This window comes from Harpia harpyja, chromosome W (genome assembly GCF_026419915.1).
Source record: "Harpia harpyja isolate bHarHar1 chromosome W, bHarHar1 primary haplotype, whole genome shotgun sequence".
NCBI lineage: Eukaryota > Metazoa > Chordata > Aves > Accipitriformes > Accipitridae > Harpia > Harpia harpyja.
Window position 1 is genome coordinate 18604375 of NC_068968.1, and position 21753 is coordinate 18626127.

Here is a 21753-nt window from a genome sequence, read left to right on the forward strand (position 1 = left end):
CCCATCCCTGGAAGTGTTCAAGGCCAGGTTGGATGGGGCTTTGAGCAACCTGGTCTAGTAGAAGGTGTCCCTGCCTCGAGGTCGACCTCTAGGGTTTTGGAGCTGGGGATATAGAGGATCTGAAGCCCGTTACACCCCAACTGAAAAAGAAATATTAGCAGCATATGAAGGAGTTCAAGCTGCTTCAGAAGTGGTTGGTACTGAAACACAGCTCCTTTTGGCACCTCAATTGCCTGTGTTGGGCTAGATGTTCAAAGAGAGGGTCTCCTCTACACATCATGCAACTGATGCTACATGCAGTAAAAAGTGGGTCGCACTGATCACACAATGGGCTCAAATGGGAAATCCCACATGCCCAGGTATTCTGGAAGTGATCATGGACTAGCCAGAAGGCCAAAACTTCGGAGTGCCGCCAGTGGAGGTGACTCGTGCTGAAGAGGCCCCACTGTATAGAAACTACCAGAAAATGAAAAGCAATATGCCCTGTTTACAGGTGGATCCTGTGGTATTGTGGGAAAACATCGGAGGTGGAAAGCTGCTGTGTGGAGTCCTACACGACTAGTCGCAGAAACTGCTGAAGGAAAAGGTGAATCAAGTCAGTTTGCAGAGGTGAAAGCCATCCAGCTGGCTTTAGACATTGCTGAAAAAGTGGCCAGTACTCTATCTCTATACTGACTCATGGATGGTGGCAAATGCCCTGTGGGGGTGGCTACGGCAATGGAAGCAGAGCAACTGGCAGCACAGAGGTAAACCCATTTGGGCTGCTGAATTATGGCAAGATATTGCTGCCCGGGTGGAGAACCTGTTTGTAAAAGTACGTCACATAGATGTTCACATACCAAAGAGTCGGGCCACTGAAGAACATTGAAACAATGAGCAGGTGGACCAGGCTGCTAGAATTGAAGTGGCTCAGGTGGATCTGGACTGGCAACATAAGGGTGAGCTATTTATAGCTCTATGGGCCCATGACACATCAGGACATTTAGGAAGGGATGGAACATACAAATCTGCTCATGATCCAGGGTGGACTTGACTATTGATGCCATTGCACAGGTTATCCATGAATGTAAAACGTGCACCATAATCAAACAGGCCAAATGGCTAAAGCCTTTTTGGTATAGAGGACAATGGCTGAAATATCAATATGGGGAAGCCTGGCAGATTGATTATATCACACTACCATGAACCTGCCACGGCAAACACCATGTGCTTACAATGGTGGAAGTGACTACTGGATGGTTGGAAACATACCCTGTGACCCATGCCACTGCCCAGAACACTGTCTTGGGCCTTGAAAAGCAAGTTTTATTGTGACATGGCACCCCTGAAAGAATTGAATTGGACAACAGGACTAATTTCCGAAACAACCTCATAGACACCTGGGCCAAGGAGCATGGCATTGAGTGGGTGTATCATATCCCCTTATCATGCACCAGCCTCTGGGAAAATCGAATGATACAATGGACTGTTAAAAGCTACACTGAGAGCAATGGGTGCTGGGACATTCAAGTATTGGGATGCACATTTAGCAGAAGCCACCTGGCTAGAAACACTAGAGGATCTGCCAGTTGACCTGGCCCTGCCCAATCAAAACCCCTGCGCACTGTGGAAGGAGATAAGTTCCCCATAGTACATACAAGGAACCGGCTAGGAAAAACAGTCTGGGTTATTCCTTCCTCAGGAAAGGGTAAACTTATTTGTGGTATTGGTTTTGCTCAAGGACCTGGGTGCACTTGGTGGGTAATGGGGAAGTCCAATGTGTACCTCACGGTGATTTAATCCTGGGTGAAAATAATCCATGATTTCAGTTGTACAATGGCAGTATTACATGATGCTGTATGTCACCACTGCTGTGACTGTCATATATCAAAGGTTTTATAGTAGGAACCTCTTGCTGCTAGCCAAGCTAGAGGCAAGAGGAAGAATTCATTGCAATGTTAAACCTTATGGCCTAGTCCAAAGGGACCAGGGGTGGGGAATGTAATGGATATACCTTTAAATTGTTGTAACCCATGATTTGAGTTGCATGTTATGGGAATTACTATAGCAGGAACCACCTGAACCAATGGAGGACACACCTTACAAGAAGCAGTGCAAGTGCAGCAGTGACCCGACCTGAGCTGGCTTTGGTGCCCAGTAACTCCACACAACACATCACCTCTCCTGTCCTGAGTGACCACCATAACAGATGGAGCCCAAAGTCATAGACCAAATAAACTCAATGAACATTTTATGGATATTTATGGAAATTTCAGTTTACGGGGGGAAGGGGTGGTTAATGAGGATGTATTGCAATAGGGTGGGACCTGAACATGACATAAATGGTATGGAATAAGGGGTGGAGAATGTGCTGGTTTTGGCTGGGATAGAGTTAATTTTCTTCATAGTAGCTTGTATAGGGCTGTGTTTTGGTTTTGTGCTGGAAACAGTGTTGATAATACAGGGATGTTTTAGTTACTGCTGAGCAGTGCTTACACAGCATTAAGTCCTTTTCTGCTCCTCACACTGTTCCGCCAGCAAGTAGGTTGGAGATGCACCAAAAGTTTGGAGGGGTTGTCTTGGGCTTTATTTTCCTCTCTCTCTGTTATTTTTTTCTCTTTTCCTTACAATTTATTGTTATTGTTGTTGCTATTGTATTTCTTTTTAATTATTAAACTGTTTTTATCTCAACCCACAAGTTTTCTCACTTTTACCCTTCTGATTCTCTCCCCCATCCCACCAGGGGGAAGTGAGTGAGTGGCTGTGTGGTGCTTAGTTGCCAGCTGATGTTAAACCACGATAATAGGCATATAACTTTCCATACAGTTGTCTTTCAGTTTGTCAGTTCCTCTCTCTTGTTCTACTACTCTTCACGTAGCATAAAAGCCACACAAAACAACACAATGTGCTATTTTTTTTGGTCTGAGTAAACAGTTGTAATGATTATGGCTGTCTTCACATAGTTCAAATAAAGGGGCAATTTCAAAAGCATTCACAGAAGTTAAAAGGACACATTTAACTGACTCTTAGTAAGAATTCTGATCCTAAATGCAAGTATTGAACATATTCCCCTAGGAAGTAAACTGAGGTGGACTGGCGTGTGTGCCAGTGATTTTTGTGCATATAAAGCACTTATAATAACTGGATTTAACCTCTGATGATGTACACTGTTAAGCTGCCACGAGTCTGTAGATACACATCTGCTAATTTCTCAAATAATAGATGGTATTTACCACAGACTGAAAGATGTGACAATGCTACAAAACACATTCACACTTGAAAGTATAAGTATTTACCCTGAAATTAAAATAATTGTGCGAGGTGAGTTAAATTCATTCACAATATCCATAGGTGTATGGGTGTAAGCAAAAGTACAAAGAACAAAGGCCATTTTATCGAAAACATCCCCCTTTAAAAACAGGGTGTCAGGTTCCTCCAGTGCTTTAGGAAAGCACCCTTTACTCAGCTTGAGTAAGGATTTCAAAATATTTTACCTCACCTCTGCCAAAAGTTTGGCAGTGCAGTTTCCCATAGGAATACTTCTCTGTAATGAAATAAAAATATATTCAGTGGGAAAATTAAGTGAGAGTGGGAAGTTCTCATTATAACTGTAGCCTTGCTGACTAAATCTAGACAAGTGATACATATACTGCAATTACATCTTGAATAGGGCATGTATTATTGCTGCCTAAATCTGGGTATGAAATCTAACGTCTTCAGCATTTTAAAATGTGACACTGATATTGTATTACAAGATTTCTTTTCTTAAAAATATGAAAGATTCTTTATTTTTAAGCCTCCGTTCTCATAGGCATTAGGATCCCCTCAATCCCATATATCCACTCCCAAGCTAGTGGCAATTAATTACCCCAGTATTGTGTGAATTAACCTCTGTAAGGCATGCATCTTTTGCTTTTTTTTTTGTCCACTCATGCGTTCTCACATTTACTTTATCCCCTGCTGCGCTCTGGCAGAATCACAGACAGAGGAAAGAATAAAAGGCCCTTGGATTATCAAGGACATCTCCATGTAGTGATACACTGTACAGTCCAGTCAGGCCCTGGAAGAGTCAGCAGGGTATGTAACACTTTGCCTTCTAGACTTTTGAACAGTTTAAAGCATATCAGGAATGTTACTTCTTTTTGAACAAGAATTTATTTTATTTTAATTCCATCCTGTTATTCAATAAAATCTTTCAGTTACAGAGCTGGTATGAATGAAACACTTATATAGATATATACCCACTCAAAATAATCTATTATTCACAATATCACATGATGTGACCTACTGATTTTAATCTGTAACCTTTTTTTTCTTGTTATGTCCAGCTGCTTGTATTTAGAAGTTTAATCTGTACAAATATAGATGTTTAACTTGCCACAGTGATATTTAAGTGTATCATACTGAAAGGAGGCTAATTGTTAATTAATTAATATTTAATTATTAAAGAATGATTGATTATCCTTCCAATGTAATAAAATAAAATTTATTGCAAAAGAGTGGTAGATCCCATTTCATAACCATAAACTTAATTGGGAAACCTGAAGCTAATCAATACAAACCATGAAGCATGTTGGACAAAGCCCATGAAAAATATGCAAGAAATTCCATTTAATTAACAGGATATTGATTTCTGCTGGATTTAAGATGCAGAGCCATGCATGTAAATAGTGTAACTCAGGTCCAATAAGAAGCAATGAAAGCATAGAGTAGCAAATTAATTCAGTTAGATTTATAACCTCATAATCTTTGCAGATAGTTTATTTCTCTATCACCATGTTTTTTGTATACATGAAAAAATCTGAAGGGGTTTTCCTGACACTAAGCCACACACTTCCTATATTTCAATAAATGAAATGTAGAAGTATTTGATAGCTTGTTATTGAATAATTGCATATATTTTGCTCTATCTGATGAAATAGGTTTGGGTTAGTTTTTGATGCAAAATTTTAAAGTGTAAATAACTTCTAAAAAGTGCAATTTTACAATTATGGTTTATTTTATTATTAAATTAAATTACTTTTTTTGTTATATATAGAAGTCTTTACTTAAAGGTCCTTTGGCACTGTGTTTGTAATATAATAGTAATGTAATATAATCAGTAGTTGTGATAGTATGCAGAGGCTCAGAAACTCATTCTTTTGGACATGGAAGCACTGTACAACAAACAGGGAGTTATCCCAGGCTGGCCTCAGTCACAGGGGAAAGATGGCACTTTTAGGGAGCAATTCATCTCCCTTTAAAGAAGACATCTAAAATAAGTCAATTTGCATGTCTGCATATTCACATTGACTATAAGGGGACTCTAAAGAGCCTCAACAAAATAGATATCTACATCCTAGATGTCTAAAGCAGATAAGAAAAGTGCCATCTAAGAAGTCTGTTCTTACATGAAGAGCTCCCACCTCCTACCCCCTAATTTGTCTGCAATAGGAACATTCATCATGCTGTAGCATACTTGGCTGATATTGAAGATCAAATATGCCATTGATATTTATTGGCTTCTTTCAGAACTGTTTCCAAAAGGGATTAATGTGGATATATTGAATAGAACAGGCCATATTTTGATCATCAGCTGCTATATATTTACAGTGAAAAATCACTGCAAATTTTAAGGTCATCATGGTTGCTACTGCTTCTCACAGTTTGAACATTCGATTCCTGTGCTGCTGCACTTCTCAATTTCATGGGTTTTTTTTACTTTTTGCTACTGCATTTTCTCCCACATTTATACCTCAGGGTGAATTCTTAAAATAGTAAAAAATACTTTTTCATCTAAATGGGATTTTAGTCACTTTGCTTTACCAAAACCCTTTTCATCTTTCCCTTATTGTTTTCCCCATATCTTCTGCAGTAGTTCCCTTTTGCTACTCTTTTTCTTTTTGTGATCTTCTCTTTCCTCAGTTAATCTTCCCAAAGACACTTCTTCCAGGAAGCTTAGCAACATAAACCCTCCATCTTAAGTGTCTGTTTCTGGTTTAGCATTGACATAGTTTAGTGACACTGTGCCTTCCAGTCACCTAGTTTGTTACACTGGTGATCAGTTCTTGCTGAGATTGCTAGCTGTGTGCCATCTGGATGATGTGATTGAGCTCTACCTGTCTGGTGTATTGCTCTGGATACTCCATGACATGAACTCTGAGAACAGCATGACCAGGAGGATTTCTCAGCAGGAAGGACTCTGCACAAGCTGCATTTCAAACATTCCCCAGAAGAATTCAAAAAGCTTAGTAGCATCAGAAAGGGTTTTTAATCATTCTATGAAGAGCAGGAAAAGTGTTTGTAATATATCTTTCTTCTTGGCATAGTGCTGTAGTGCAACATGTTTTACTAGGATTTTATATGCCCCAAGAAAGCACCTATGCATACTTCTGTGCTTATGCCATGAAATTTGTTGCTATGGAAATATCAAAACTAGTCTATGACTAAGAATGGGCAAACCTGTTCAGGCAAAATAGTATCCAGTCTCAATCTCCATTCAACAGTCAAAATGAATTGTAGCCATTTTCATGCTTTATAGTGGCTTAATATCTTTTCTGTATCATTAAAGTCTTTTAGCCACTTCTCCAATGCACACAGGCCCCAGCTCACCCAGTTCAACGCATAATTTGGGCACAGCAATTCCAGCAGCATCTCTGAGAAATCAGATTAAACTGAATTAGATTAAATTATCCTTACTATTCTTTGTCTTCTCTTGCTTCCTTTATATTTCTTGGCACAGAAGCATTTTCTAGATTAGTTGTAGCACTGACTGCACTACCTTCCTTCTAAACATTAAAACCTCAGATGATTTATTGCTTCTGACATGTAGAGTGCACTCTGGGGATTAACTGAATGGAAACCTTCAGATCAGGGGGAATTTAAAAAGAGCAACAGTAACTTCCAGCAGAATGTGTCTTAGGTCCTGCTGTCTGAGCAGCTTCTCCTGCTGGAGAAAAGCAGCTGACCTCAGGCAAACAACTGTGGGAGAGCACATCATAAGGTAGACTTGCCATGCATTCACATGCATGCATATCTTCTCTTCTGGCTATCACATTTTCTTTTACTGCCAGGGATTTTACTGTGTTAGAGGCTTTCTAAAGTTAGTCCCTTGGAACCAAAGAACGAACCCTATTTTTCAATATCTCTATCTCTGGTTAAGATAACAGACTTCTGTATGAGACAAATCCCACAATTAAAAATAGATGTAACATCTATCAACAACTGAAATGTCTCATGGAGAGCAATCTGAAACCAATGCCCAAAATTACCTCTTAAAGGAATACATTAACAAAGGATTATGATTATATTTGTGACAGGCAACAGAAGCAGTTCATGAGAGATCTATGCATTTATCTGTCTCGCCTCCCTATTTACTTAATTAACATGAATTTAAATATAATTGCAGAACATTCTTAACTAAGGATGCTTTTCTGTGTATCGAATAGATTTAAAGATTTAACCCTCTGTTCCCTAATTAGCCCTACACACAAATACTCAGATTAAATGATGAGTTCCTTGGAAAATAAAATAGTACAGAACTGCAGAGACTGGGTCTTTGAGAGGTAAATGTGGATATTGTGTGAGGATAGATTAAAACAAACTAACGATGTTAACACATTCCAGAGCCTAAGGAAAGAAATCATTGAACATGGCAAAGCCACATTTCTCCTCAAAAGAGTTGAAGTACCATTTCTTCCTTGAGTTACAATCCTATTATACAATTAAAAAAGACAAGAGCTTTGCAGAGAGTCAATAAAAATCAAGCCAAGTTCTATCTGGAAAAAAAAAATTTCATATTGAAAATTCTGGAAGTGCTCAGTTTTCGGTTTAAATGATAAATTGCCTGTTTAGTAAGTGTCTGTATACTTTCATTAAGAGGCAAAGCAAATGCTCTTTCACTCTGCCAATACACCATAGAGAATGTAGCTACCTGGAAAATTATACAGTGTAAGAACATATGGATTAACATGATGTAAAAAATATGAGGTCCAATAAAGTGTGTTCCCATAAAGATGTCCAAGACCAAGTTGCCATAATAATAACCAAAAGTGCCACAGGGTAAAACTTTCAAAAGTGTTCACTTAACTTACAATCTCAGTCCTGTTTTCAAGTTAATGTTTCTTTATAAATAATAGTGTCTTTTACAAAGAAATTATTTTTCTCTTACGTACCTACAAATGTTATAGAAATAGAATTTAAAGTCCTAAATCAGAAAAGTCAGTTTTGTCTAAGGGCTTGTAATGCCAAGACTTTGCCTTGGTATAGCTACAGAACTCCATGTCCCAAATGAAAGATCAATGTATTCCTCATACCAGTTTTTTCTACTACATTTCATTGCAAGAAGTTACTAATGAAGGTAATCATGACACAGTCACACACTGGTACATAAAGAAAAAAAACAAATTTGGGAAAGAATTTAAATTAAAACCAGGATAATAAGGCAGAAATCAGAAAGCTAACATGATATGACACCAAAAATCACTGATTTGAGTCACCACATGACCTAATTCTCTTTAATAAAACAGATATAAGGATATGAAACAATATAAGGTTATTATTAAAAAATTCAGTTTTCAGTGAGACATTTTTATAAATAAATATTAAATTTAGAAATCCATGATGGTTTCACAGAGGAATTTTAGTCATATTAATTCCTCTTACCTGTTATAGTTGCTTTGTTAATAGATGGTTGGTTACACATTGGTGACCGTCTGTTTAAAAGAAAAGAAAAAAGGTATAAGCCTGATAAACTCATAGATGACTGAATCCTTAAACAATATAATAGAAAATACATTTCCTTGGGGAGTTATTTGGGGCTGGAATACACTGGCATCGCCAAAGAGGTTCATTTAGAACAGATATTTCTTTCTAGTGTAGAAGGGAATTCACAACTGACCCTGAAAGCTCTCTGCAGATTGGGAACTCCAAGAGAGGAATATTTTAGGAATTTACAAGTTCATTAAAAACCTGCCTAATCATACCTAGACCTTGTACCTAGCTTGAAGTTTGGTCTCTCTATATAGTTATCATTATTCTAACATAGTTTGCACTGCCCACATTCTCTGACACGAAATACATTTTTTAAAAATTATTTTCCACTTTATTATTTTGCATATACATTTCACAATAATATTTTGGGAAAACAGCTCAATGTACTGCTTTGCCCATTGAAGAAAGGTAGAAGTTGCTGGACTGACACAGCTGCGTAGGGATGTGTGGATGACTGCAAGGGGGCTGAAAATATCTTTTTGTGGCACTGCATATGCAATGGTAAGCAGCTGTCTTTGGAATGCTAATTACTTCTAAGTTCTAGAGACACACATTTTGGGTGAGGGAAATGACTCCACTACAAAATTTGCCAATTTAACTAACGTTAATGTTAACCGTGATGCTGTAACAGCATTGGAGAAAGATCATATTTATATTGTCTCATTTATAATCATGAACTACTGTGGATAAGTGGGATGTCATTATCTTGGATGAGTTAGGCAGAGTTCTAGGTTCAGATCATGCAAGTATCTCACAATGAGTGTAGCTGCTCACTTTGGTTCATTTGCAACACTCAGACACTGCCTGAATGATCATCTTTGAATGATCTTTGACATATGACTAATTTATTGAAAATCATAGAAATTGCACAAAAAACACTCCAAGTTTATGCAAGGACAGCAATACAAGAGCAATTAGTAGGCAAGGGGGCTGTTGTCTCAGCTATCAAGTATAGCAGCTTCAAGGGATTAATGAAGTCATTAGTCATCACGTTTTATGCAAGCTTGGTGACGCAGACTGAAATCTGTAACATCTAATTGTTATTCTTAGTTTACATTTAAAAAGTATCACTGCAAAAAGTTTAGGGGCCAAAAATTGACACTCACTTGCTGGGTGCCTGATCTTGTAAATTGGTTAATGCAGCAAAGTTATTCCGTACAGTACGCAGGCTGGCCAGCACCTGGAACATACAAAATGGTTTCAGTCTAAATTTCTGCACAGGTGAGACTGATTTATCTCTATTACGCTGTGCTGAAAGAAAAAGAAAAGGTTTTCAGGGTTGGTTTGTCTGAAGCCTTTGACCATTATTTAACAATAACATGTCTGTAATACAAGGGCGATAGTTTATTTCTTTTTTTTCCTCATAATTAATTATTTGTTTAAAGACAGACTTACTTGAAGAGGAGGAAAGTTTTTCACAGAATACTACTTAGTTCTCTAAAATGACCATAAAAGCATTAGTGTTTGGAAGATAATAGCCCATTCAAGCCTAATACTTCATACATAAGAAATGATTACAGAATTTTCCATTTGCAGTTCAGCCCCCCCAAACCTTGAAGGACAAAGGGAATGAGATTGTCTAGACTGGCAGGAAAAATAAAAGTGGCTCCTTTAAGGAGCCCAATTCATCTGGGGACTTAGTGCAGAAGGCCAGAATGAGAGGATGGTATCACCTGAGCAGGTGGGAAATGTCTGCAGGCTCTTACAAGTATTGCACATTGGGAAAGGCGATATAAATGAAGTACTTCCTTTCTGGACTTAAATTCATGCAAGACAGCAGGTAGAGGAGGCAGTAGAGGAGGCAGTAGAGGAGTGTCTTCTTGTTATAAGTGGTGTAGGCATTCTCTACTGAAGGCTGTTGGATAAATGCAACAATTTTTGTCCCATGTAAGGATAATGGGATACATCTCTCTGACTAGGGAGAGGCAGTTCAGCTGATGTCAGAGAGGAACCATGAGTTATTTAGAACCAGTCTGGGAATGGGAGGAGGCAGCAAAACTGATCACTGATGTGTCTTTGCAGTAGTTGCCTATTGTTGTTTCTCAGCCCAGACTGGTGAACCTGCCCTAGGAATAACAAAGGTGGGAATGGGAATTTGGGTTCCAGAGGTCTAAGTCAAGGAGGATACAACCATAGCCCCTTAAATTTATACATGAGGTAGGAAGGGGGTAGGAGGCTGGAGAAAAAAGAAGGATTTAATGAAAGCTTGTAACAGACAGAAAATATTCAGGAGATAATAATGATTGGCAGTTCAAGCTATTGTAGGTAATTCCCAAATGAGTTAAGATAATAAAAATACATTTGTTGCCTAATTAGACAATATTAATTTCATTATGTTTTCCTTTCCAAAGATCAGGAGGCAAACTCACATATTTTACATTCAGCGTGGAATAATTATATATGCCATCAAATTCGCATGCCCAGGGTACAGTGACACTAACAAATGTTATATTTAGATGTTGGATGGATAGATAGATGGAAATCAGGCATGAAGTGAGCAGAAGGGGAAAGAAGATCTTGAAGTTCAAAAATGAATACATAAAATACAAAGAAAAACTGCTGAAGTATTAAAATATTGTAAAAGGAAAGGATGAGTTGAATGTGGAAGGAGAAGAAAAGCATAAAAGGAAAAAAGTTGGGCCTGTTAAGGAAAGACACACATTTTAGTGACTGCAGTCAATTTTCAGTTCTCTTTGTTCAATCTGCCTGGGTTCGGTCTATGTGTGCCAGGATGCTGAGACTGCTTGTATGTGCTAGTATTATCAGAGGTAGCACTGCACCACAGAAACATATCCGTGTGGTCCCAGAGCTGTCTCAGGCCATGAAAAAATTTAGTTGGTTTTCCTGGCTGCATGTTCCTACTCAATAAGCCCTGTTGGACTCAAATTGGCTGTATATTCAGGTGCATGTACCATGACATCTGCCCAGCATCTCAGCTGCTTTAGCATACTATGCACATACTTTGACAGTTTCTGCAAGTGCAAGGGGTCCCCACAGAAATAACAATGAATGTAAAAGTGACAACAAAAACTTTGGCCATTGGCTGCGGTGAATTCTGGAGCTAAACAACTTGATTTATTGTATAAAAGTATTAATAGTTATACATCTATTATATTAAAGCATTAGTATATAAAATAATATTTCAATTTTTAATTATAATTGGCTTCAAGTGAGTTTCTCTGTCCACAGAGGTTCCACTTGTGCTGAATGTTTCTAGAGTTAGATTTGTGAGCAAAAAGCAACCAGTCACCTGTAAACCTCTTAAGGTTTAATCCCTAATTAAATAATATTATTTTCAAAATCAAATTATATACAAACAATTGCAAATTAATTTAAAAAATCAAACTTTTTTGATAATAAAAAGCTACAGAATTGGTCCTTAAATTTCAAATCACTCAAATTATTTTATTTTGAAAAGCTAAATTCTACAAATAATTAAATTACAGCAGTTGGTTTATATTACAATATAGGGAAGTACAACTAATAATATCCTTGTGATAGATTTTTTAATTTTAGTTTACAGAATCCCATTCTGGTAAAAATAGTAAATTATCTTGTCCTGGGGCCAGATTCTATGTGGGGGACACAGCATACCACCCTGCATCCAGTAACGAATGTAGCTGCACTACAATGATGTGCTGAATAGTAATTGAAATGGTAAAATTGGAACTATTACCACCAGGTGGCTCACGATCAGATGAAACAAGCCTCCTAATCAACTGAAGAAAATATGGACAGATTGAAATAACTGGAACATGTGTTCCACATGCCATGACCTACAGCTACCAGGAAGCCCCAAATGGATTAAAATGGTGCCTTGGCTGTTTGCAACACACAAATGCATCTACATGATGAAATACTACTCTAAGAAGATATTAAAAGGGTGGTTTGTATGATGTGTAGACATTGTACTGGCACATGGGGTCCAATTTCTGAAGTCCTGAGTGAGGCCCTAATACTGCTAATGTAACTCAGAGGGACGGGCCCTGAGCTTAGCTGCAGATGTAGTTTGTGAGCAGGCCTGACTGGGAGATAGGCTTTTGAATATTCAAATAATTTTTAGATAAGAATCTAATTAGATGTCACTTCCCCTCTATTAGGCACTCTCTCTCAACCACATCTCAATTCCCCTTGTGTCAGGGAATGTAACGTGATAACTCACCCTGTGAGTACTCTTTCTCCTGTTCAATGTAAATGAAAACGGGTTGATTTAATCGATACAGAAGGGAACGTAGCAACCAGTGATGAGGAAAAGGCCGAGGTACTTAATGCCTTCTTTGCCTCAGTCTTTAATAGTGAGTCCAATCATCCTCAGGGTACTCCACCTCATGAGCTGGAAGGTAAGGATGAAGAGCATAACATACCCCCCTTAATCCAGGAGGAATTAGTTAGGGACCTGCTACGCCATCTGGACACTCACAAATCTATGGGACCTGATGGGATCCATCCAAGAGTACTGAGGGAACTGGCAGAGGTCCTTGCCAAGCCACTCTCTATCATCTATCAACGTTCCTGGTCAACAGGGGAGGTCCCAGAGGACTGGAGGCTTGCCAATGTGACTCCCATTTATAAGAAGGGTCGGAGGGAGGATCCGGGGAACTACAGGCCTGTCAGCCTGACCTCGGTACCGGGAAAGATTATGGAACGGTTTGCCTTGAGTGCACTCACATGGCAAGTCCAGGATAAGAGGGGGATCAGGCCCAGTCAGCATGGGTTTACGAAAGGCAGGTCCTGCTTGACCAACCTGATCTCCTTCTATGACCAGGTGACCCGCCTAGTGGATGAGGGAAAGGCTGTGGATGTTATTTTCCTAGACTTCAGCAAGGCCTTTGACACTGTCTCTCATGGCATACTCCTGGAGAAGCTGGCGTCTCGTGGCCTGGATAAGTGCACTATTCACTGGGTGAAAAACTGGCTGGATGGCCGAGCCCAGAGGGTCGTGGTGAATGGGGTGAAATCCAGTTGGCGGCGGGTCACGATTGGTGTTCCCCAGGGCTCAGTGTTGGGCCCTGTTCTGTTTAATATCTTTATTGATGATTTGGATGAGGGGATTGAGTGCACCCTCAGCAAGTTTGCAGACGACACCAAGTTGGGAGGCAGGGTCGATCTGCTTGAGGGTAGGGAGGCTCTACAAAGAGATCTGGACAGGCTGGATCGATGGGCTGAGGCCAATCGTATGAAGTTTAACACGGCCAAGTGCCGGGTCCTGCACTTCGGTCACGGCAACCCCATGCAGCGCTACAGGCTTGGGGAAGAGTGGCTGGAAAGCTGCCTGGCAGAGAAAGACCTGGGGGTGCTGGTTGACAGCTGGCTGAATATGAGCCAGCAGTGTGCCCAGGTGGCCAAGAAGGCCAATGGCATCCTAGCCTGTATCAGGAACAGTGTGGCCAGCAGGAACAGGGAGGTGGTTGTTCCCCTGTACTCGGCCCTGGTGAGGCCGCACCTCGAGTCCTGTGTTCAGTTTTGGGCCCCTCACTACAGGAAAGACATTGAGCTGCTTGAGCGTGTCCAGAGAAGGGCAACCAAGTTGGTGAGGGGCCTTGAGCACAAGTCTTATGAGGAGCGGCTGAGGGATCTGGGGTTGTTCAGTCTAGAAAAGAGGAGGCTGAGGGGAGACCTTATCGCTCTCTACAACTACCTGAAAGGGGGTTGTAGTGAGGTGGGTTTTGGTCTCTTCTGTCAGGTGTCTAGAGATAGGACAAGAGGAAATGGCCTCAAGTTGAGGCAAGGGAGATTTAGATTAGATATTAGGAAAAATTTTTTTACTGAGAGGGTTGTCAAACATTGGAACAGGCTGCCCAGGGAAGTGGTTGATTCACCATCCCTGGAGGTATTAAAAAAGCGAGTGGACAGGGTACTCCAGGGCATGGTTTAGGGGGCATGGTTAATGGTTGGACTTGATGATCTTGAAGGTCTTTTCCAACTGAAATGATTCTATGATTCTATGATTCTATGATTCTAAATATTATTGGATCATTTGACTGCCATACAATTTGTATTTTTTCTGTGCTTGAGAGTTAGGCTTTTTATGTTTCCTGAGTGTGAGAGACTGAAAGAGTTAATGTCTCAAACATTGTGGTGGGGCAAGTTCTGCTTAAAGACAAACCCTGCACAGCAAGGAACCAAGGTGAAAAGCCCATCAGCTCAGACATCAGCAACAGGAGGGGGAGGGCGTGCTGGAGGGTGCACAGGTCCCTGTTCTGATACAAAGATCAAACAATGGCCATGTCTGCAGGGAAGGAGAAGTTACTCCACAAACGACCCCCAAGCCCAAAGGCTCAGAAACCGTTCATTAACCTGCCCGCCCGAAGGAGGGGCAAGGATGATAAAAGGACACAAACTGAAGCCCGGGGTGTGCAAGCCCACCGGGACTGGACCCCTCAGCTGACTGGACACCTCGGCTGACTGAACCAACACTGGACCCAGGACCGGTGAAATCTTTCTCTCTTCCTTTCTCTCTCTCTGTCTTCTTCTCTCTTTCCTTTTCCTTTTCCACAATTCCCTACACCTCATCCGTTTCAAGATATAAACCGTTGACCAAGTCTGAGACTAAGAGTAGATCCAGCCACCCCTGGGCCCTTCTCTGAGGAGGAGTCTGGAAAGCAAGGGGGTCTGCTCTGAACCTCGTGACTCAACGGGAGGGATCTCCTTATTCCCTGAATTGATGTATATGGTTACATGGTTTACAGAAGTAGTCTTATGCCAATTCCTGTTGTGAGAAACCCTGCCACCTACTACCACGCCTCCCCAGTTCAGTTTGCTTCTGCCATGAATAAAATCTTTAACTGATCGTTTGGTGTCGTTTCACCTTAATTTAGCCCAAGGGAATTTCAAATTAAACACAACTCCCTGGTCTGTCCAGTCTGGGTCATGACACTGAGGAACTAAAACCAGAAGTGATTTTACTTTTTTTTTCTCTTGTTTTTCCTGTAATTTCTTCTCTTTCATTATTGTTGAAGTATATTTACCGTTTGAGAGATCTTAAAGTATTCTTAGAAAAGGCCCAGGCTTAATCTTTTTTCTGCTAGTAAAAGATGAAGGTATTCTTCATATTAAGGATTTGATGAGCCAGTGTCTTATAAACACTGTATCTGTTCATTTACATTATAATTAAATATATAATAACCTATTAAATGAATATTGTTTTAACAGCTGAGCATTAGACCAAAGCAACCAACCTGCATATTCAGACTTAAGTTGGACACCTTATTCTTATTTGAGACTGCTGTGTGACTCAACTGATACTGAAAAGCCGGTCGAAGAAACTCTCTAAGACTCATTTTGGAGTTTTAGAAAGCAGGCATTCTTTATTGCAGCGCTGGATGCACGGGGGATAGTTCCACCTAGCGTGCATGCCACAGCTTTAGCACTAACAGGTTATATAGAATAACTAATTGCATATTCATCAGATTAGTATACATATACATAAAAATGATTATAACTGATTATCATAGTACTGCCTACATCTGATCATACGCAATGAAGAATTCGAGTCGAAGGGCTGCTTTTATGACCACCGACTCATTTGAGATTCTGTTGGCTGTCCTTGAAGTCTTTATTCTTGTCCTTGTTCTTTGATCTTGAAGCTTAACGCAGCTTCAATCACATGTGGTCAGCTTCAACATTGTTCTCATCTAGCATACAGGAGCATCTAGTCATAAGAGCAAAGAACTGCCAAACTTATGAGTAGCTACCTCTACTAGTTAATTGCTTGGCTATACTTTTGTCTACTGTTTCAATCATAGTGTTAGTATAAGATTTCTAATAATTATTTACCAAATCTCACTTTTACAGTCACCTAGCAGCAAACCAGTTTCCACAGCTGGTACAAAATATTAAAACCATCAAAATATTTAGACATACCATACAGAATATATCGAAATATGCTATCACAACCTTTCTCTTTCCATTCACCTTCAGTCACGTATGACTTCCAGATTTATTTTTTCCCCTGTAGTTACACTGAATTAACTTTCATTCCTATCCATTACAGGGTAAAACCTATCATCATGGGTTCAAGGAATATCAATGTTAACTTTTCATACATGACAAGACAGCTCTATTGCTAAGAATTGTGGAGTTTTGATCTAAACTCTACAGAATTTTGAGTTGATGTTTTATAAAACAGAATCTGAATGGAAAAATCAAACATAGATATGGTTTTGTAAAGGAACATAAGTATTTTGAGTAAAACTTATCTTGCATATAAAAATTACCTTGTACTGAATGCATAAAAGATGTTCATAAGGAGAAATTGTAATTATAAAAAGCAGTAGAATAACAGAGAGCAGATTTGTCTTCATCATGACTGTCTGCTACAGTATTTGAAAAGAGATCAAAGGTGTTTATCATGTTGTTGCACATCAACTTTTCAGATAATCAAAAAGCTTTAAAAACAGAGGTATAGATAACAGAGTGGGAGGTTTATGACTTTCTGTTTAAGACAGTTTTTTCCTGTTTCAAGCAAATATATCTCATATAATATTAACAATGGAAAATAACTGGCTTGGCCATTTGGCCTTTAAATTGCAAGATCGTGAGAGAAATATGGCAAAATTGCTCCTACCTGAGCAAATGGTGTCACAATCAAGTCATCTCCATGTCTGAAAAAGTGAGCAGAGTTGTAAGTTAGATATTACTGAAAACTTATCTCACTGCTACTGCTTTAACAGAAAGAAAATTAGGTTTTACAATGCACTGTAGGAAACTCCAGTTTTATTCTTCAACAGTTATTCACTACCAATGCTTTACAGATTCTTTGAAAAGCAAATATCAACTTAATTATTGATATTTTAAAAAAGCCAGCTGGTTTCTTCGCTGCTTGGTGGACAAGTGACTGCACAGGACAGATCTGCAGAGATTTCATCCCAAAGGATGGAAGTGAAAATACCAAAATTGATCACATTAAGGGTTACCAGCAAGTTTGTGAGCACTGGATGGGCGAGAAACTGCAGATGACTGGGCAGTGCATCACAGATTAATAAAAACCTAGTAAAACTTTCAAACTGACTCTCACTTCTGTAGCTATAGAGGGTGTAACCGAGTGTGTGTGGTTGCTTGTGGCAACCTCACCCACACCCCACTGGGTAACATATGGGTGAGGTGCCAGGATGACGGGCTGTAGTGGAGAAGGGAGAAAGGGTGTTATGGGTGTGTGTGGCACGGTTTCTTTGGTAGTGGGGGAGGGGCCGCAGGAGTGGCTCCTGTGAGAAGCTGCTAGAAGCTCCCCTGGCTCCAAGTCGGACCCACCTCTGGCCCAGGCCGACCCAATCAGTGACAGTGGTAGCGCCTCTGGGAGAACAGATTTAAGAAGGGGAACTGGTAGTGAGTAGGGGGATTGGAATGTGAGAGGAGCATCTATGCAGATACTGAGGTCAGTGAAGGAGGGGGAGGAGGGGCGCCTGAGGAGGTTGATGCCCCTGCAGCCCGTGGTGAGATGGCAGGCTGTCCCCTTGCAGCCCATGGAGGGGAGTGGAGGCTCCCGAAGATGGCCGTGACTCCATGGGAAAGCCTGCGCTGGAGCAGTTTGTGACTGAAGATCAGCCCGCGGAAAGGACCAATGCCAGGGAAGTTTGTGAGGAACTGCAGCCCGCAGAAAGGACTCACTTTGGAGAAGTTTGTGTGACGTGCGGAAAACAGACTCCACAATCAGTGAGATTGTAAAGTAGGTATGTTCATTCAGCGCTGGGCCGCACGGGGGGTAGTCCCACCAAAGTCGTGCGCACCCGACTCGGCAGTTTGTCTCAAGTTTATACAGTCAAGTGTTACATATTCACAATACGCCTATACATATGCATGACCTATCCCCACTTCATATTAAAATTAGCTCCGAGAGGTCATTTCCATAGTCTCCTCTCAACTGCGCTTGCGCAGTGCCTCTTTATGGTGGTCGTCTGGTGGTCGCAGAGATGAAGATAGATGACTCCTCTTTGTCACCGCTAGTAACCTTTTTTCTTGCGCAGGCTCAGTGATTTCTTGGTATTCACCCAAGCCGCAAGACCAGTCTTAGCTGGCTCTTGGGGCCTGCTCCTGCTTCTTATCAGGAACTGTCTCTACCTCATTGGCTGGTCCTTGGGACCAGCTCTTCTTATCAAAGACTGTCTTTGTCTCAGCTAATTTCAACAATGCAAGCGCTAAACATCATCTCTCATCCCCCTTTATTATGTCTACTGAGATTCTTTTGACTCCCCTTGTCTCAGTGAAGGACTGTCTCCTGTGGGAGGGACCCCACGCTGGAGCAGGGGAAGAGTGAGGAGTCCTCCCCCTGAGGAGGAAGGAGCAGCAGAGACAAGGTGTGATGAACTGACCCCAACCCCCATCCCCTGTTCCCCTGTGCTGCCGGGGGAGGAGGTAGAGAGAACCGGGAGTGGAGTTGAGCCAGGAAGGAGGGAGGGGTGGGGGGAAGGTGTTCTAAGGTTTGGTTTTACTTCTCATTATCCTTGTTTTGATTTGATTTGTAGTAAATTAAATTGATTTTGTTTCTTCCCCAAGTTGAGCCTGTCTTTTGCCCGTGGCCATAAGTGGTGAGTGATCCCTCCCAGTCCTTGTCTCGACCCAGGAGCCTGCTTTTATATTTTCTCCTCATCCCACAGTGGCTGGGGGGGGTGGGTGGGGGGGTGGGGGCGGTGTGGAGTGAGCGAGCGAGCAGCTGCGTGGTGCTTTGTTACCAGCTGGGCTTAAACCACAACAAAGGGAAAGAGGGGTTCCTTTGCTTCTGTACTGAAAAACTTGTGCAGAGAAATTGGCTTATGTTGCGAAGCAATTCCCACTCATGAATAAACTATTAAAGATATGCACGAAGTACCTTGTGTAGTCACCACTTGTGTTAAAGGAACACCGGACAACCACCGCAAGAAACAGCTGGGAGACTGAAGCATGCATAACTGTCTGTTCTCCTGTGAAATACTCATGGGGCTGTGATGGTTGCTGAAGGGCCATGGTGAGTCCCCATACCACGCAGGCGCAACCTGACAAGCTGCCACTTGAAATGGTTTCCAAAAAATACAGCCTTGTAAATACAAGTACACTGAATTGAATTGTAGCATTTGAATTGCTACAAAATAATTCTTATCATTTATATGCTGTCCACAAAACAGTAATCTTTTTGCAGGTATTGCAATAACCTAATAAAAAAAAGCAGTAAGTACAACCAGAGAGTGTGTAAGGATGAAACAAAACTCCCCAATATTCAAAATGATCATAATGCTTAATATCTGTGTAGCTGTTTTTATCATCATCTCTTTTATTCCTGTTATTTGAAATAGATAAATGGATTTTTACAGGCCCTGTGGAAGAAGTCTGCACCTTTAACAAGGTCTTTGCAGGAGTGTTTGGAATAAGGCATTGCTTCAGGTGAAAACACAGTCCTAGCCTGGCTGGAAAGCGTGTAAGCCTGATCCTCATACCAAACCAGAAGAAACATGGCACCACAGAAGGAACTCGGAGGCTTTAATTGTCTAATGATGCCAAATCCAATCAGTTTTTTATAGACATGATGAATCAGCCCAGGGTGTTAACAGGGGAGTTAATGACCAGCTGGGTTTAGTACCTCTTCATGTTTTTGTTGGGTCATGAAAAGATCAGGAAATGCCCTAGACCTTTATTTTTTTTCCTTCAGTTACTCAGAAAACATCTCAAGACTAATTTAATGAATCATCCTGATAACAATGGTTTCCTCAGGCAGCCAGGGAGGAAAATTCCCTTCATGGCCCTCCTGCTAGCAGTGGAAGAGATTTTTCTGCACTCCTGACAAAGCAAAGAGCTAGGAAAATTGATGACTTTTATGGGGAAATTAAGGATGGTATCAGTGGCATCTAATAGAGCTTTCCAGGGCAATGGAAGGATCAGGCCTCTTCCTTTTTGGATCCTGACTGATCAAAGAGATAGAACTTTATTACTTGTTATAGTCATGCCGATATTTAGATATTGGCAAGTATGTATCCACAGCAAAAGTGTATGTCATGTCCTTTGGTAATAAATTACAAAAGAAAAAGACTATAATTTCTGATCAGGATTACTTAATGAGTTATACAGTTACGCACACAGTGGAAAAACAAGTCATAGAGAAATCATATAGCAAAGGCTTCAGCAGAAGATGAGCCAAATCCATCTTTTCCCTTTTCTCTCCTGTTCTCCACTTAAACAACCATAGTGTGAATATGTACACTAGGTCACTTACAGAAAAATTATGCTCTTCGTCTTCAAATTCTGTGAAACAGTATTATCTGCTGTGACAGTTGACTTACCTGTTCCTCAGTAAAATCTGTTCATTTCTTCCCTTTAAAAAAAAAAGTTAGGCTCTCCATTTTCTCTTCTGTGTTGACACTTTAGAGACACAGCTATGTAGAACAAGGAATCCTGCTTCAGTCATCCGAATGACTTCTGCAAAGATAGAAGAGCCTAAAGCCTCAAGTAAATTGTTTGCCAGTCTTCCTCACACCTACACACTTTATCTGTTACTAAGGTTGTTTAGGCAAAAAGCAAACACAGGGTTGAGCAAATTCTTAGAAATGAGTGTGTTTTCTGAGGCATCGGATTAAGCACAGAAACTGTAACTAAAATCAATACACAAACCCATTTTTTTAGTGATCTACTTAAATTCTCACATTTGGAAATGATGAAGGACCTGAATCCTGAAGAGGAAAAGTTTTGTAAGTAGCAGCAGCATTGGACAAAGAACAAAAATATTAAATTGCTTCTACGTGTAAATAAGCCAGACAGAGGAGACCTAATGCTTTCTAGCGTCAGAAGCATCTATCACTGGCAAACACTCTGAATGCCCAACATATGTCACTGTCCTAGTTTCAGCTGGGATAGAGTTAATTGTCTTCCTAGTAGCTGGTACAGTGCTATGTTTTTGAGTTAGGTATGAGAAGAATGTTGATAACACTGATGTTTTCAGTTGTTGCTAAGTAACATTTAGTCTAAAGTCAAGGATTTTTCAGCTTCTCATGCCCAGCCAGCAAGAAGGCTGGAGGGGCACAGGAAGTTGGGAGGGGACACAGCCAGGGCAGCTAACCCAAA

At 40.6% G+C, this 21753-nt stretch overlaps 1 protein-coding gene across 1 annotated transcript in view; it reads right to left on the reverse strand.

The window, feature by feature from the left end:
* The window catches only part of LOC128136068 (cAMP-specific 3',5'-cyclic phosphodiesterase 4D-like), a 307658-nt gene that overhangs the window by 615 nt on the left and 285290 nt on the right, over positions 1-21753 (reverse strand). Inside the window, exons 3-5 of the mRNA XM_052775153.1 lie at positions 17297-17333; positions 9837-9910; positions 8623-8672 (exon numbers count right to left, since the gene is read on the reverse strand). Coding sequence (XP_052631113.1) covers positions 8623-8672; positions 9837-9910; positions 17297-17333 — 161 coding nt within the window. The remainder of the gene's footprint in view (positions 1-8622; positions 8673-9836; positions 9911-17296; positions 17334-21753) is intronic.